Source organism: Psittacula echo, assembly GCF_963264785.1.
Source record: "Psittacula echo genome assembly, chromosome: 9".
NCBI lineage: Eukaryota > Metazoa > Chordata > Aves > Psittaciformes > Psittacidae > Psittacula > Psittacula echo.
In genome coordinates this window covers 17,125,199-17,139,790 of record NC_137745.1, presented here as the reverse complement: position 1 = coordinate 17,139,790, position 14,592 = coordinate 17,125,199, and the positions used below count along the sequence as shown (strand labels likewise).

Genomic DNA, 14,592 nt, shown 5'->3' with positions numbered 1-14,592 from the left:
GCAGTGCTGGAGTCACTGTCCCTGGAGGTGTTCACATACTGTGTAGACGAGGCCCTCAGTGCCGTGGGTTAGTGATGGACTTGGCAGTGCTGGGATAACGCTTGGACTAGAGGTCTTTCCCAAGCTGGTCGGTTCTGTGTGCGGAGCTCTGCTGCCCCGCTTTGCGGTGCGAGGGCTCCCGGCGAGGCTGCGGCAGCAGCACCGCCCTCACCCCGCCGGCAGCTCCGCTGGTGCCGCCCCAGAGGCGCTCCCGGAGCTCGCGGAAGCCCCTGCACTGCACTTCCTTAGGAAGCGCGCTAAAAATAGGAACCGGATCCGCGCTGCGCCCGGCCCCCGCCACGGCTTTGTTCTGCGGCTGTTCCCACACACACCCCGTCCCACAGCGCGCCCCTCGCCCCGCTGGGGCAGCAGCGCCGTGGCCCAGGTAAGGCTTGTGAGCCTCATGCAGCGGAGACCGGAAGCAGCAGCGCGGTACCAGCCTCCCAAGTTGCCTCTTTCCACCCCCTTGGGGTGGGTGAGTTGTGTTCATTCAGCCCCTGGAGATTTCGAGGGATCCAAATTGCCTCTGTTAGCGGTTATCATGAGACAAGGCTGGAATGTGAGATGTGCAGAACCGTGCCTGCATCCCTGGCAAAGCCCTCCTACTTCAGCCTCACTGATGTACATCTGCCCCAGAGGGCCAGGCTGCAGCAGGGACTGATGGAGGTTCAGCAGGAGGGGGAGGCCCTTTCGGGACCGGTTTCTTCTGGTCGTTGTTCCCTCTCAGTTTGAAACATCGCTGGGCACTGCATCACTTCCAGCCTTTGCAGCTCACCCTGGGGCCAGGTGCACATGCAGCAAAGGCCTCAGGACCCCCTCTCGCTGCCCCGCCAGGATGTGCAGCCTGGCCCCTGCTCTGCCTCTTACTCAGAGACAACAGAGCGCAGGCATTTCAGTGGTGTGGCTCATTGAAGCACGTGCAGAGCCATTAAATCTAGGCCCTGAGGAGTCAGACTTCTGTCTCTTATATCTGGCTTTATACGCATGTCCCTCCATGTCTTTACTTGTTGCCTATAGTTCTCCTGTTCCCCTCAGGCCTGCAATTAACCAAATCCGTGTGCTTGGCTCCAGTCTGGCACGCAGATAAGTGCTACCCGCTCGGCTCTGCTCCCCTCCCTGCAGGACGTGTCCCAGCCTGCCAGCCCCACCACAGGGCTCCCACCCCAGGAGGCACCCCATGCAGGCACTCTGAGGCTGCTGGAGAAGAGGATCAGGACTCACAGCTCATCTCCACAGGTGCGCCATGGACAAAGCAGCTCTGCTGAGGGACTTTGCTCCCATCAAAGACACTGTGGCTCCACTGCTGCAGCACAAACACACACACATGGAGGGAGGATCGATGATATCATGGCCTGGCTTTTTGTGAGCTATTTAGGGGGTTTAATTATTATTATTTTTTTTCTTTCCCGTTCCTCTGCCTGTGAACAATGCCCGTCCCAGCAGGGCTGCGGTTCACACCATTGTGTGGGGTGGCCTTGCCTCAGGAAGGGGGAGATCTTTATCACCCCAGGCTGACTGGGTGAGAGGAGTGAGCTCACCGCGGGTGAGGAAAGCAGGCGAGCACCTTGCCTGCAGCCTGGATGGTGCCTGCAGCCTGCAGGTGCTGTCCACACACCCACCCCCCAACCCTGCATCTGGGAGAGGCCTTGGGTGCTGGTTTAGCTCCATCAGCTCACCCAAACCACCTTAGTCCCATCCAGGGCCACCAACCACCAGAAACACACCTGGACTGGGATTCAGCCTACCAGACTGTGCTGGGGCCACCTTCTTCTGCATGTCCCTGCTCCCACCTGGGCACAGTGACAATGGTGGCATTGGTGCTTCTCATGTTTACCCATGAACGGGTTCAACCTGCCCGCAGCCATCTGCTTTCCTCTCTGGCCCTGCCCAGCCTTAAAAAGGTCTGTGGCTGGAAGGGGAACAGAGGGGAAGGGGAAGCTGCACCCAGCCACAGCTGACTGTGTCCTGGTGTTGCTGGGAAGGCTGGAAGGTGCCCTGTCCACAGGATATGCCCCGCCACAGCTTTGGCAACCCATGTGCAGTGGATGACAGGGCTCGTCCTGGGCACGGAGGCTTTCTGGGGTGATGCTCAGTTTTCCTGCCGCTGTAGGAGCAGGCATCATCTGTCCCAGGCCCAGAGCTGGCATGGAAAGAGCCTGGAGACGTCAGCTGCTCCCTGCAGTGCCACACTCGGGCCCTTTATTTGCAGAGAAAGCCAACCAGCAAGCTCCCTGGGTGACACGGGGACTGTGGTGGCACCGCATGCCCTGAGCCCCAACCCGCCGTGGTGTCCACAGCCCCACATCAGCCACAGCACCCAGCAAGAGCAGGGGATTGGCCAATACATCCCATCATGCCACCCATTTCAGGTGGCTCTGCAGCAACTGAGGGGACAGGGACCTGCCCAGGAGCTGGCCCTGCCACCCCATCCACTGTGGCCAGGAATACCACCGGGGCAGGAGGCCCCCAGGGCCGCCAGCAGCACGGGGAGCTGGTCCTCACCCACAGCCACCCCATGTCCATTACCCTGTCTTCTCTAAGTGGCCACTGCTTGTCGGGGCACACGGTTCCTCTCACCGTGGGGTTTGGCCATCCGTCCCTTCTTGCCTGTGTCCACACCAGCCAGGGCGTGCTTGTCCTGGCTCAGCTTGCTCTTGCGGTGGTAGGGGCGGCTGCCGCACCAGAAGCGGGTGCAGTACTCCTCCACCCGCCGCAGACTGTGGGAGCTGATGAGGTGCATGATGTCCTTGAACCAGGCTTTGGGAGCGTGTGGCGCCAGCCGGGGCTCAGGACAAGGCAGGCGTGGGGGCTCATCCCAGTGTTCCCGGGGGAAGGTGTGCGCCAGCTGCTCACTTGCAATCACCTCCAGAGCCGTCTTGGCCACCGTCTGAGTGAAGCCGTGCTCCAGTGTTTTGCAGTAGTAGATGCCAGCGTCATGCCGGTGCAGCTTGCGGAAGAGCAGCCCTTGCTCGGTCTGCAGGATCCGATCGTCCGTCTTCACCTGTCGGTGTTGACCAGAGTGAGGTTAGGTGGTCCAGGTCCAGCCCTGTGTCACCCCCATGTCCTTACACAGGGAGCAAGGGAGGTGCAGGGGGAGCCTCACCTCATCCCGCTGCTCATCGGGGGGCCTCTGGACGAACCACTGGATGCTGGCCTGCGGGGACCGGGGCACGCACTCCAGGAAGGTGCTGTTGTTCTCTGCCCCGTAAAGCACCTTCTCCTCAACGCTCTCAAAATCATCCACTGGGGCAAAGAGAGACATGGGCTCACAGGGAGGGCAGTGCCAGGCTCCCACATCTGGGTGTCAGCCACCCTGGACTCATGTGGCTCCAGTCCCCTTTTCCTCCCTCTCCCTGGGGACAAAGTCCTGCAGCACCCACCCTTTCTTGGGGCACCCCTTGGTCTATGGGATGGGGAGATGAGGGTGCCCCAGCCCATGCCAAGGGCTGTGGGTGCCGGGACATCTCAGGGCACCTGGACTGTGGGCCCCCCAGTCTCTCACCGGTCAGGTTCTGGTCCAGACACTGGTGCGCAGGGTTACTGTGACGAATATCCTGGCGGCGATAGCGGCGCTTGCTGGAGGGCTGGTACCGGGTGCAGGCGCTGCCATCCCAGGCGCAGTAGGGATCCCTGGCCAGGCAGCACTCGGCACAGGCCGTGCCGTAGGTCTCGCACTGGTGCAGCTGTACCTGGGCCACCCCCAGGCTGGAACCCACGTAGAGCATTTGCTGGAAGAACAGCACCAAGATGATGATGCTGGCAGCCCCCACGGGCACAGCACCCAGGGTCCCCCACCAGGGCAAGCACCATGTGGGCTTTGAGGGGCTGGTGACAACAGCTCAGTCCCTCAGGTCACCTGCTCTGTCACCAGCCCCGTGGCTGAGCTGTGTCTGTACTCACACGCTTGACAGAGATCTCCATCTGGGTGATGGGCACAGGTGCCTGCAGGGGAGGAGAGCAGACATCAGGCTGGCATAAACCTCACCAGGAAATGCCCGACTCATGCAGCTTCTCCAGGGCTCTCACAGGGCACAGGAATGTGCCAGCCATGCTCTGCCCTTGCAGCTCTGAGACCTCCCAGCGCCCAACAGTGTGGTGACAGCCCTGAGCCCATGTGTGTCCCCAACCCAAGCAAGCTCCACTGCCTCCCTCCCTTGCAAGTGGGGCAGCAAACAGCACCTTAAAAACCTGCAGCTCCTCGAGGACGATTTCCTCAGTTGTGGACAAGCTTGTCTTCTGCAGGACCACCACCTTCAGCACAGAGCCAGCACCTGTGGGGAGGACAGAGGTGTGAGCACTCTGCCATCGACACCCCAGCAGCTTGCCCGCTGGTAGCCCCACCACCAAGGCTCCTTCCTGTGCACTGCTCCTGCCGCTCACCTGTCCCAAGGAAGAGGACGTCGTGCTGCCCGTCCTCAGCCTCCACCCGGTCCACCACAAGCTGGCGCAGGCGATTGGGCAGGTCGGTCTTCACCAGGAGAGGTCGGCGGTGCTGGGGGTACACGGGCTTGTACATGAGAGGGTGAGCGCGGGCGAAGTGGAGCACCTCATCGGGGAAGTCCTTGGTGGTGCTGTACTGCCGCCGGGGCTGGTTGGTCGTCTTACTGGGACACTGTGGGATGAGAAGGGACCAGCTGAGCCACCCCAGCACCCATCCCTCCTCCCCCTCCATCACCCTGCAGAGCTGGCTTGGGTCCCTCCCTGCCTTCTAACTTGGGACCCATCTTCTCCATCCCTTTGCCAGCTGTCCTGTGGTGAATCCCATATGGAGCCCATCCCAGCAGATGAGTAGGTGAGAGATTAGCTCCACACCACCCCCAAAGAGCAGTCAGAGGAGCAGAAGGGGCCCAGAGCTCTAGGGAGCCGCTCACCACGCCTGGCCGTGGGTAGGGCACCCTGCCCTCGTAGGCACCCCACTGGTGGTGGGGGCTCTCTCGGTGGGCGAAGGGCCCGTTGAAGACCTCCCGGATGTCGGCCATGCGGTACACACAGACAGCAGAGCCCTGGAAGACGTGGCTGAAAGGGGACAGTGAATGAGGTGAGCAGAGCCATGCTTGGCACCAACAGCATCAATTGGAGCACAGGAACACTGACATCACTGTATGGACCAGAGCTGGTGGAAGTTGCGGGACAGCCAGCAGCCACATGGTGATAGTGACAGGGCAGGTCATGGGTAGCTGCGGCTGGATGTCTGCAGAGGCTGGGGCTGGAACACTCACCTGGTGGTGCTGAAGAGGGCGTAGATCTCCGGGCTCTTCCCATCCTTCGTCCTCAGCAAGAAGACATCCTCTGAGGATGAAACCATAGGGTTTCTCCTGGAAGCCCAGGGACATCCTGAAGCCACCAACTATGGGACCAGCCCTGCTGAGGTTTCCAGCTCCATGCACCCCTTACCTAGCTCATCGAAGTAGGTGTCTATGCCACCAGGGCCAGGGACAGAGCACACCAAACGGGCTTTGTTGAAGGTGCTCCACTTATTGACCAGCACCCTCTGGCCACCAGCATCATTCTGCAGGGACAGGGAGCATCAGAGTCACTGCTGTGACTTGGCACATCCCTATCCCCTGCAGTCTCCACCAGCATCTTACCACGCAGACCCGCACCACCCGGCTGACGATGGTGTGCTCCTTGCTGTCTGCCTCCACCACCTTCTCCGTGAAGAAGAAATAGGCTTTGTCGTTGTCCCGGTCATCATTGTCTGGGATCATGTGGGCTGCCACAAATTTGGGGTCTACGAGCAAGAGCCGGCCACATCAGGGGCAAGAGTGCACAGCCACCATCTCTGGACCCCTCACACCACGCTGTGGCTGGATGCCAGCCAGAGGGACCCCCAGACCCTGCTGCCCCGATGCCTTCCCTTGCTCATACCTGGGATGGGGGATGACCCAGCCACTGCAAGGCTCATGATCCCCAGAATTAGGCCAGCCAGGGGGGATGAAGGGGTAGACGGGTGCTGTTACCATTGAGTAAGCGCTGGTCCACCTCGGTGCGCAAGGCAGAACGGGTGCCCATGCTGCGGAAGATGCCGGGATCATGGCCCAGGAAATCTGCGGTGAGGCCGGTGTACAGCTCCCCACCTGCATAAGCATCCCTCATGGTGCTGAGCACCAGCCCTGGCTGCACAGGGACCGTCCCTGGTCCTGGCACCCCAAAGGCTCTCAGCCCCTGAGGAAGACAACCCACCAATGAGGGTGCTGGCGAAAGCACCGCTGGGCTCGTGCGGGCACCTGCCCCTGCCGGGGTCCACGCTGGTGGGGTCCATGCTGAAGGTGTGCTGGAGAGGGGGAGCAGGCAGGTGAGCCCTGAGACATGTCCCAGCAGTGGGGACATGTCTGGGAATGCAGGGGCTGGCGCTGGTCCCTGCCCAGCTCAAAGGCACCTTGCTGCAAGTAGCTGCAGCCCCAAAGGGACTGTCTGGAAGCAGGATCTGTGCTTTCTGAGGCAAGTCTGATCCCAATAGGATGTGCACGAGCCGGAGGGACCTGCCAGCCCACCATTTCCCCATCAGCCTGGCTGGAGGCATCATGGTACAGGGCAGGGTTCCCACTGCCTGCACAGCACGAAGCTGCAAGGTGGGAACAGGGTCCCTGTGCTTCCACCCTGGCCAACCTGATTTATGAGCAGGGAGCTGGGAGAGGAGGAAGCGCCACTCACACCACTACCCTGGCAAGACACCAGACCCAGGGACATGTCTGGAAAGGCCATGCTGGGCCAAAAAGGTGGAGGAGCTGGGGAGGGAGTAGCACAAGGGCAAAGGGACAACAAGGAGCTGGTTCCTGACACGCACCCCCAGTATTCAGCATGGGACAGACACCAGATCCAACATCCCCACACAGTCCTGAAGCCTCCCAGGAGGGAGGCAGATTATAAGGATCTACCTCCCAGGGATGTCCTATCAGGGATGCTCAGGATGGGCACCCCACCGTGGTGCTGCCCTACCTCGCCACGGTGCCCCACATAGACGAAGGCGCAGACGGGGTGAAAGGCACCCGTGCCGCAGGCCAGCAAGTGTGTCCGGTTGTAGGGGTGCAGCACACGGATGTAGTTGGCACAGTCGGTCTGGGGGGACAGCAGGGGAGGAGAAGGGTTGGGGGGGGGCTTGATCCTTCACCCACACCCAGCTCCCTGTCTCTGCCTGGGGCCCTATGACAATGGGTGAGTCCCAGGCCTGGCTCACTGGGTTACACCCACCTCTGCCTTCACCCCAGTGCCAGGGATGCCAGATGGCAGCTGGCACCCACTGGCAGGGCTGGCATGAACTTCACCTGGGTGGGCCCCAGCCATTGCAAAAGGACATTGCAAAAACACTGAGCCTGCCGCCGAGAGCATCCCAGCAGAACCATGCATGGTCCAGCCGGCACGCGGGCACCTCCTGCCCATAGGCACCTGAGTGCTCACACCATCACACAGCCCCTGCCAGCCACGGGAGCAAATGCCACCTGCCCAGCAGATCGCAGTGGCAGCAGCTCCTACACCCAGCCCCAGACCCCCGGAAATGCTCCTCTTCCCAGCGCCCAGGACGTGACCAGATGCAGGGATGTCCTTTCATGTCCCATTCCTGCTTACGCAGGGATGAAACAAAAGGAGGAAACACGGCAGACGGAGACGGATACCTACAGGCATCCTTGTCTGCCTCCAGGACAGGCCTGATCTGGGATTGTCCCCTGCTGCTAGGGACTGGTAGCATTGACATCCCTGGGGATGCAGACGTGCACCTCTGACCTTGCGCAGTCTCTCCTGGTAGTTCCCACTGGAAAAAGGCTCCCTTCCTTCTCTCACTGAGCATCACCAGCTGCCCCTAGCCACCGCCTGCCCCCCATTATCCTCCCTGGTGGGATGTGAGGCCCCTCGTCTGTTGGGAACACCACCACTGAGCCGCCCTGGGGGTTCCCAGCCTTCCCACTGTTTATTTTCCCTTAGAAAAGAGCCTCTAAAATAGCAAGCTAAAAAAAAATATATGTTCAAGAAAAATAAAGGCTCAGGTCTGGCCCAGCTCAGATCTGTCTGTGAGAGCTTGGAAAAACACACAGAGCAGGACGGGGCCTCTGTGAGCAATGCGTCTGGGCAGGGGGAGCCGGGGGGGTTGTCCCCACCATCGTCCTGTCTCATATCGGGGCAGGGTGGATGCAAAGAGGGATGAGGTTTGGGGAGCGAGGTCACTGAACCTGGGTGAGTTACAGATTTCCCACCTCTGGAGACCACATCACTGGGGCCTGGAGCACAGCTCGGGGATCTGATCCCTCTGAGCTCAGGTCTAGGATCCCGGCTGTCCCTACCTGCTCAGTGCAGCCACGTCTGGGGCACACTGGCAGCCACTCTGCAGCCATGAGGCTGAGCAGAGCCCTGGAGGTGGGATTTACTGGTTCCAGAGCAAGTGTTTCACACGGCCAGGCTTGGTTGCCAACTCCTTGCCTCAGTTTCCCTCATCCCAGGGATGGTCCCTTGCTCAGCCACACAAGAGGACCCCCCTGCTCAGAGCACAGCACACATGGGGCAAGACTCACCCCTGGGTCCTTCCCCTTCCGAAAGCACTCCTCTGTCTGCCCAGGGAGCGGCGGCCAGTAAATCTGGAACACAAAGTAAATGTTGGAGCAAGGAGAGGGGACAGCAGGGACCCAGCTTTGCAAATACAAGTCCCCAGGCTGTCAATGGCATGGGGAAGGAGAGAGGGACAGTGAGAGGGACCAACAGCTCCCCAGAGCCCACCCTGCAGCCCAGGGCAGGACCCTTCCTGCTGAGGAGATGCTCCCCGGCGGTCACATCCACAGCTGGATTCAGGTGGTCATGCAGGGGATGGCTGGAGGTGGCTTGGAAGAGGGTCGACTTGCGGGTGGCCTGGGAAGGGGTGCTGTGTGACAGCAGGGAGTGATGGACCCCCAAATCCCCCTCAGCCTTAGGCTGTTCTCAGACCAAGGGCAGCTTGGATACACAAGCCCTTGACCCCACTGCAGTGACCCAGCACACCAAGGGGCACTTCATTCCTTCTCCACTTTCTTTGGCTAGAAACAGCCCAGATCCATGTCTAAAAAACAAAGTCAAAGTTGAGAGTGTGAAGGAGGAGGGGAACCACCACCAGCATCATCCACTCTGGTCCATCACCTCTCCCAGCCAGGAGCTTTGCCAGCTGAGCCCTGGCACAGCTTGTTGCAATGAGGGATGCTATTAGCAAATTGTCTCTGCAGGCTTTTAGCTGTATATTTGGCCTGTGAAGGGGATGCCCAGATGGCGATGAGCAGCACTTGCTCTCCCAATGGTAGCTTTTTAGGAGAGTGGGGTCCAAGACCCAACTCAGCACCCAGGAATGACCAGTGGGGCTGCACCACCAGTGTGCAAATGTTCTGATATATTTCAGCATGTTTGCGATGCAGACATCTGCAGGGCAAGTCTTGCTTCAGGGTGACTTCAACTGGTTTGGTTGGGCACCATTCACTCAGAGGGGTGAGGGCTGCACAGAGGCCAGGGCAGGGATGGAGCCCCCAGGGTGCTCAGCAGGACCTAGCTCACCTCCTTAGCATCTGCGTTGGCCCTGTCCAGAAGCAGGGAGTAGAGCACATCCTTCCCCCCAATGAAGAGCCGGTCACGGTACTCATCCAGGTAGAGGGAGCGGAAGCCCAGGAAGCCTCGGTGGCCGAAGAAGAGGACAGAGCGGTTGGTGCCCAAAAGGTCTGCCAGAGAGGGAGGGAAATGTCAGCCCCCTAACACCCTTCAAACCCTCTTGGGAAACACAAGAGGATACTTAGACCTCCACCCTGGTGGCCACACCAAGGGCTCCCGGCTTTTTGAAGGGGCAACTGGAGGGCTGCGATGGGCACAGACAGGAAGGTCCCTTTGAGCTGCTAGTTCTGACTAACTCAGAGCAGAAGAGCTGCTCCCAGCTGCTGCGGAGAGCAGCATCCACCTCCATCCCCACCTCACCTTGCCCAGCAAGGTTTGGCTGAGCCACCCCAGGCTTCTACCACGTCTGTGGCACAGCGAGTCAGGTGTGTGAGAGCCTGGCAAAGGCTGTGCCATGCTGTCAGCTCCAGGCTGGGCTCACACAGAGCCCTGGAGGGTGGCAAGAACAGGCACAGGGTGGGCAGAAAGCAGGTACTGCCCCCACCAGGTGCCAGGCAGGGACACAATAGCAGGCACCCAGCCAGTGCCATGGGGAAACCGGCACACAAAGCCCACCACCATCACCACCAGACCTCGATGGCACCACCAGACCTCACTGTTTTCCTCCCTGTCATGGCATGGGGACAGCACCTGGGGAGAAGCTGGACCGGCATGGGGACACTGTGTCCCTGGGGTGGACATCACATTCCAGAACAGGGTCTGACAGTCAAGGCTCCCAAGGCAGGTCAAATCCTGAATCCTATCAGATGCCAAGAGCACCCTCGCAGTGATGCCGCCACAGGGGCAGTGGCGAGACTGGGGCCTGGTGGGAAATGACTTTCAGGGTCAGCAAGCTGAAAACCCCGTCACGGTGGCGCCCACCCAGCTGCTGCAGAGAGAGAGGGCAAGAGGGAGCAGCTCAGCTTCACCCAGCTCTGAAACCCCGTCCAGTGGCTGGGGAGGAGGAAGACAAAGCACCATTGATGAGCACAGCCGTGTCCCCAAACACCCTCTCTGAGGAATGCTGCCACTGCTGACCCCAGGGAAACTCCAAGCCCGAGCAAGCCCCACACATGTCCCCATGAGAGGGGGATACCAACCCCTGCTCTTGCTGGAGGGACGTTTATCACCTCCAGTGAGGAGGTGGCCAGTGACGCAATGCCCCATCTGGCGGGAAATGCTTCTGCTGGGACCTGTAAGAGAAAGTCCCTGCGGGACAACAGCCACTTCCACCCCATCACATACAGCTTCCATCACATCAAGTCACTCAAGGGCAGTCCCAGTGCCCTAACTGGTGATGCTGGTGGCATGGAGGAACACAGCTACAGCAACCCACTGGGAAGATCCCTGTGCCTGCAAGCAGAGCTGGCACCAGGGGCCCCTCCACCCCATCTCCTCGGGGGAGGGCACCCTCTTCCCTGTGCCCTCCCAGCGTCTCCAGTCCTCTCATATCGCCGGGAACAGCCCGGGAAAACTCTGTCGCCTCCTCCTATTCTTGCCCAGCAATAATATTTTCCCAGCTCAGAATAACATTGGCAAAGTCAGCGGGCTCCTTGTATTGTTTCAGGCGAGGCTTCCCCTTCTCCCCCAGCCCCGGCAAATTCCTCCTGGTTCCTCAGGTTACACCGGCTCCAGGCCCTTCCTCTTCCCTGGCTTCACCTCCCCAGGGAACAGCACCCTTCCATGCCCCATCCGTCACCGATACCCCTTTACCCCAGGGTGGGGGTCCTATAGGAGCCATCCCTCAATTGGGGGGGTGTCCCTTGGGAGGGACAGCGGGAAGCTAGAAGGGCACTGGGCTGTGCTGCAGTGCTCCCAGTCCACACAACAACAAAATGCTCCTTCCCCTCTTACACAAGCAACTGGAAGTCGAAGCAAAAGGAAAAGAGTGGCTCTAAGTGAGAGGGAGAGCTGGGGATGCGCTGCACCCACAGCACAACACCTTCCCCTATCCCCCTCCCCAGTCAACACCCAGCAGTCAGAGGCGCAGCTGGGCACAAGCAGCTTCAGTTCACCCCGGTTTTCATTTCAGAGGCTTCCAACGGCTTTAATTGCAATTTTCTTTTTCTGCCCCCCAGGGAGAAGGCGGTGGCAGAATTTGTTTCATGGGAAAACTGTTTCTGTTTCCAATTTGGAAGAAGAACAGAATAATCAGCTTAAGAAGGAAATAAAAACAGCTTCAAAAGGTTATTTACTCCCCGCGGGAGGCTGCGGAGCCCTGGGAGCCCCTCGCACCTGAGGAATGGCACGAATGGACTTTGTGCTGGAGCAGATCAGACACCCAGCCAGACCCTGAGCCCTACATCAGGCTCTGCCGGGACCCCCGCCCTCCCACCCTGCCATTCCCACCATGGGGCAGAGCCATGAGCCACCCTGGGCTCCTGCTGCCTCCCAGGATAAGCTGGGCCACTGCGTGCCTCACCTTCCCCCTTTCAGCAGGGAGGGAGCTCCTGGGGCCAGCCCGTGCCACAGGGCAGGAGACCCGCAGCCCGAGCAGTACAAGGACGGAGAACAGCTTTTCCCCGGCACAGCGACATGCTCTGCAGCTCCCAGGGCTCTCCAGGAGCTGGGCTATCCCAGACTTTTCCCCTCCTTGGGAAAATATGCATTATGCGATTTACTCTATTTAAAATGTTTTTAGAGCAGGTTCATTGCTTTTAGGCAAGAAGGAGATTGGAGCACTCCAGACTCTTCTGTCAAATTTGGCTGGAAGCAGCCTGTGGATTAAGCTGGCAGAGTTGGGGATGCAGCAAGCCAGAGCAGGATCACAGGGAGAGCTGTAATTAAAACCAAGCATTCCCGTGCTGCGCCCCAGCCCCCCGGCACCCCAGCACCCGCGGCCTCGCACGGGGGGGCTCCCAGGGTGCCTGGGCCAACAGCACCAAGGGGACCTGCCGGGCAGCACTCGGCTCCCACTCAGCAGCGGGCAGGACGTGGAGCACGCACGGGGATGCCCACGCCGGGGAACACCCACCCGACCCTCATGCCAGACCCTGCCGGTGCCAGGGCAGCGCCGTGCCTCAGTTTCCCCCCCCCTCCACGAGGGACACAGTCCCTCATGGGAAACGGCAGGGCTGGCGTGGAGCCCCGCGGCGCATCCTCTCCTCCCATCACCGGCTCTCCCCTTCCTCCTCCTCCTCCTCGGGACTCCCCACACACATCCCGCATGGTGAAAGGCAGAGCAGCCACGCACCGAACCTCCAGCCCAAACCGAGCCCCCAGCGCAAGGTGCCCCCCAACCACCCCCCAAGCCCGCACTTGGCCCCTCCCGGCCCCCGTGGAGCGGGTTCTGAGGACCCCCGTGCCCCCCCTATGCCCGCTGAAGGTGCCCCCGGCCCGACTCACCGCGGTAGGGCAGGCGAAGCCGGGGAGGGCTGCGCTCCGCCGCCAGCAGCGCAGCCCCCAGCCAGCACACGCACACCAACACCGGCACCGCCGCCCGCATCCCGCCGGAGCTCCCGGGGCTGATGGTGGCACCGAGCATTTATGGGGCCGACATCCGACCGCCCATGGCCCGCCCCGGCCGGACCCGCCCCGGCCCGGTCCCGGCCCTCGGGGATGTGCGAGGGGTGCCGTGCAGGACGCGACAGCCGCAACGGCCCGAACCTCACCTCTCACCCTGGGGGCTGTAAGAGCTCTGCGCATCCACAAATTATCACCTGCCACCAGCAGATTAACCTTTGCTGCGCACCCCCCTTCCAAAAGTAACCCCACCAACGCCTCCGGCTCATCCCTGAGGATTAGGAGCAAGGGGGGTGGGGGGAGCTGGGGTCCCCAGCCTTGCCCTCTGAAGCAGCAGGAGAGGGTACACAGGCTTGTCCCCCTAGAAGGATGCTCAGCATGGGGTGACCTCCAAACATTAGCAGGGCTCTCGGATCCCATCTCAGAGGCCAGGCAAGCTGGAGACACCAGGCTGGTTGGGAAGGGGGCTGCACAGGATTGCGGGGGGCATGGGGCACCACATGCAGTTTTGGTGCACTCACAGAGCAAGGGACAGGGCAGCAAGGATGCACTGCTGTCTGCCTGCAAGGGTGCTCATCTGCACCCTGAATGGGGATCCAGCCAGCAAGCAGGACCCCACAGCACCCTATGGCACACACAACACTCCCATTTTTGTAATGGAATAATTGCAACCCAGAGTAAAACCACCTCAAATCAGCTCAGCAAGCTCTGGGCTGGCCATTGCCCTAGTTTTCCTGGGGAGCAGCGTGGCTCCAGGACAGATCCAGCACCTCTGGGTGCTGGGAGCCGTGTGGAGCTGGGAAAGAGCAAGGAGGAGATGCAGCTTACAGCAGTTCTGGCAGATAAGCACAGGCTTCCTGCCCGTACCTGCACACTGCCTGCCCAGGCCTGAGGGTCTGGGGGAGCAGCACAGCAGCAGGAGCTAATGGAAGGGAAGGAGCAGGATAAACCCAGCACCACAAGCCGCTCCTGCATTCCCCAGTACCCTGAGGCAGCCCCACAGCCTGCCCAGGCAGGATCCTGCCTGCAACCCTGTCCCACAGCCCAGCGACCCCAGGGGAGCAGGGAGCACTCAGCAGACCCCACTGGAAATCCGCTGTGCCTGGGCTCCCTGAGACCCCACAGGCAATGCCACGGACAGACAGACAGACCTCTGCCCCGGCTGTGCTTACCAAGATTTATTGACTTGATGCGCAGCACTGGCCCCAGCTCCCCTGGCAAGCGGGCAGGGAGCAGGACAAGGCACGGGCAGGCAGAGCCAGGCACTAGCCAGCCTCTTACCCCAGAGCCAGCGCAGCCAGAGGTGGCACAGGGACAAGATGGCATCACTGAGACCAGGAAAGGCAGGAGGCACTGGGCAGAAGGTTCTAATGGCACCTGGGCAAGAGGAGCACAACCCCTAGGAAGGGTGTCTGGGACCCGGATTTCGAGGACACAGCCAGGATACTCGGCACAGGCATCACCACTGGGCCAGCACTGAGCACAGCCATGTGGCAT

General features: G+C 60.7%; 1 protein-coding gene across 1 annotated transcript; it reads right to left on the bottom strand.

Moving 5' to 3' along the window:
* Nucleotides 1–2,575: 2,575 nt before the first annotated feature.
* SEMA3G (semaphorin 3G) lies at nt 2,576–13,078 on the bottom strand (the record flags this gene model as incomplete). Its single annotated transcript, XM_080625491.1, has 16 exons — nt 2,576–3,040; nt 3,143–3,282; nt 3,542–3,767; nt 3,940–3,981; nt 4,219–4,310; nt 4,420–4,651; nt 4,911–5,055; nt 5,259–5,328; nt 5,434–5,548; nt 5,628–5,770; nt 6,000–6,116; nt 6,223–6,313; nt 6,979–7,098; nt 8,544–8,606; nt 9,544–9,704; nt 12,979–13,078. 16 exons carry the CDS (start codon nt 13,076–13,078, stop codon nt 2,576–2,578), a joined length of 2,322 nt encoding a protein of 773 aa, XP_080481617.1.
* Nucleotides 13,079–14,592: the final 1,514 nt, after the last annotated feature.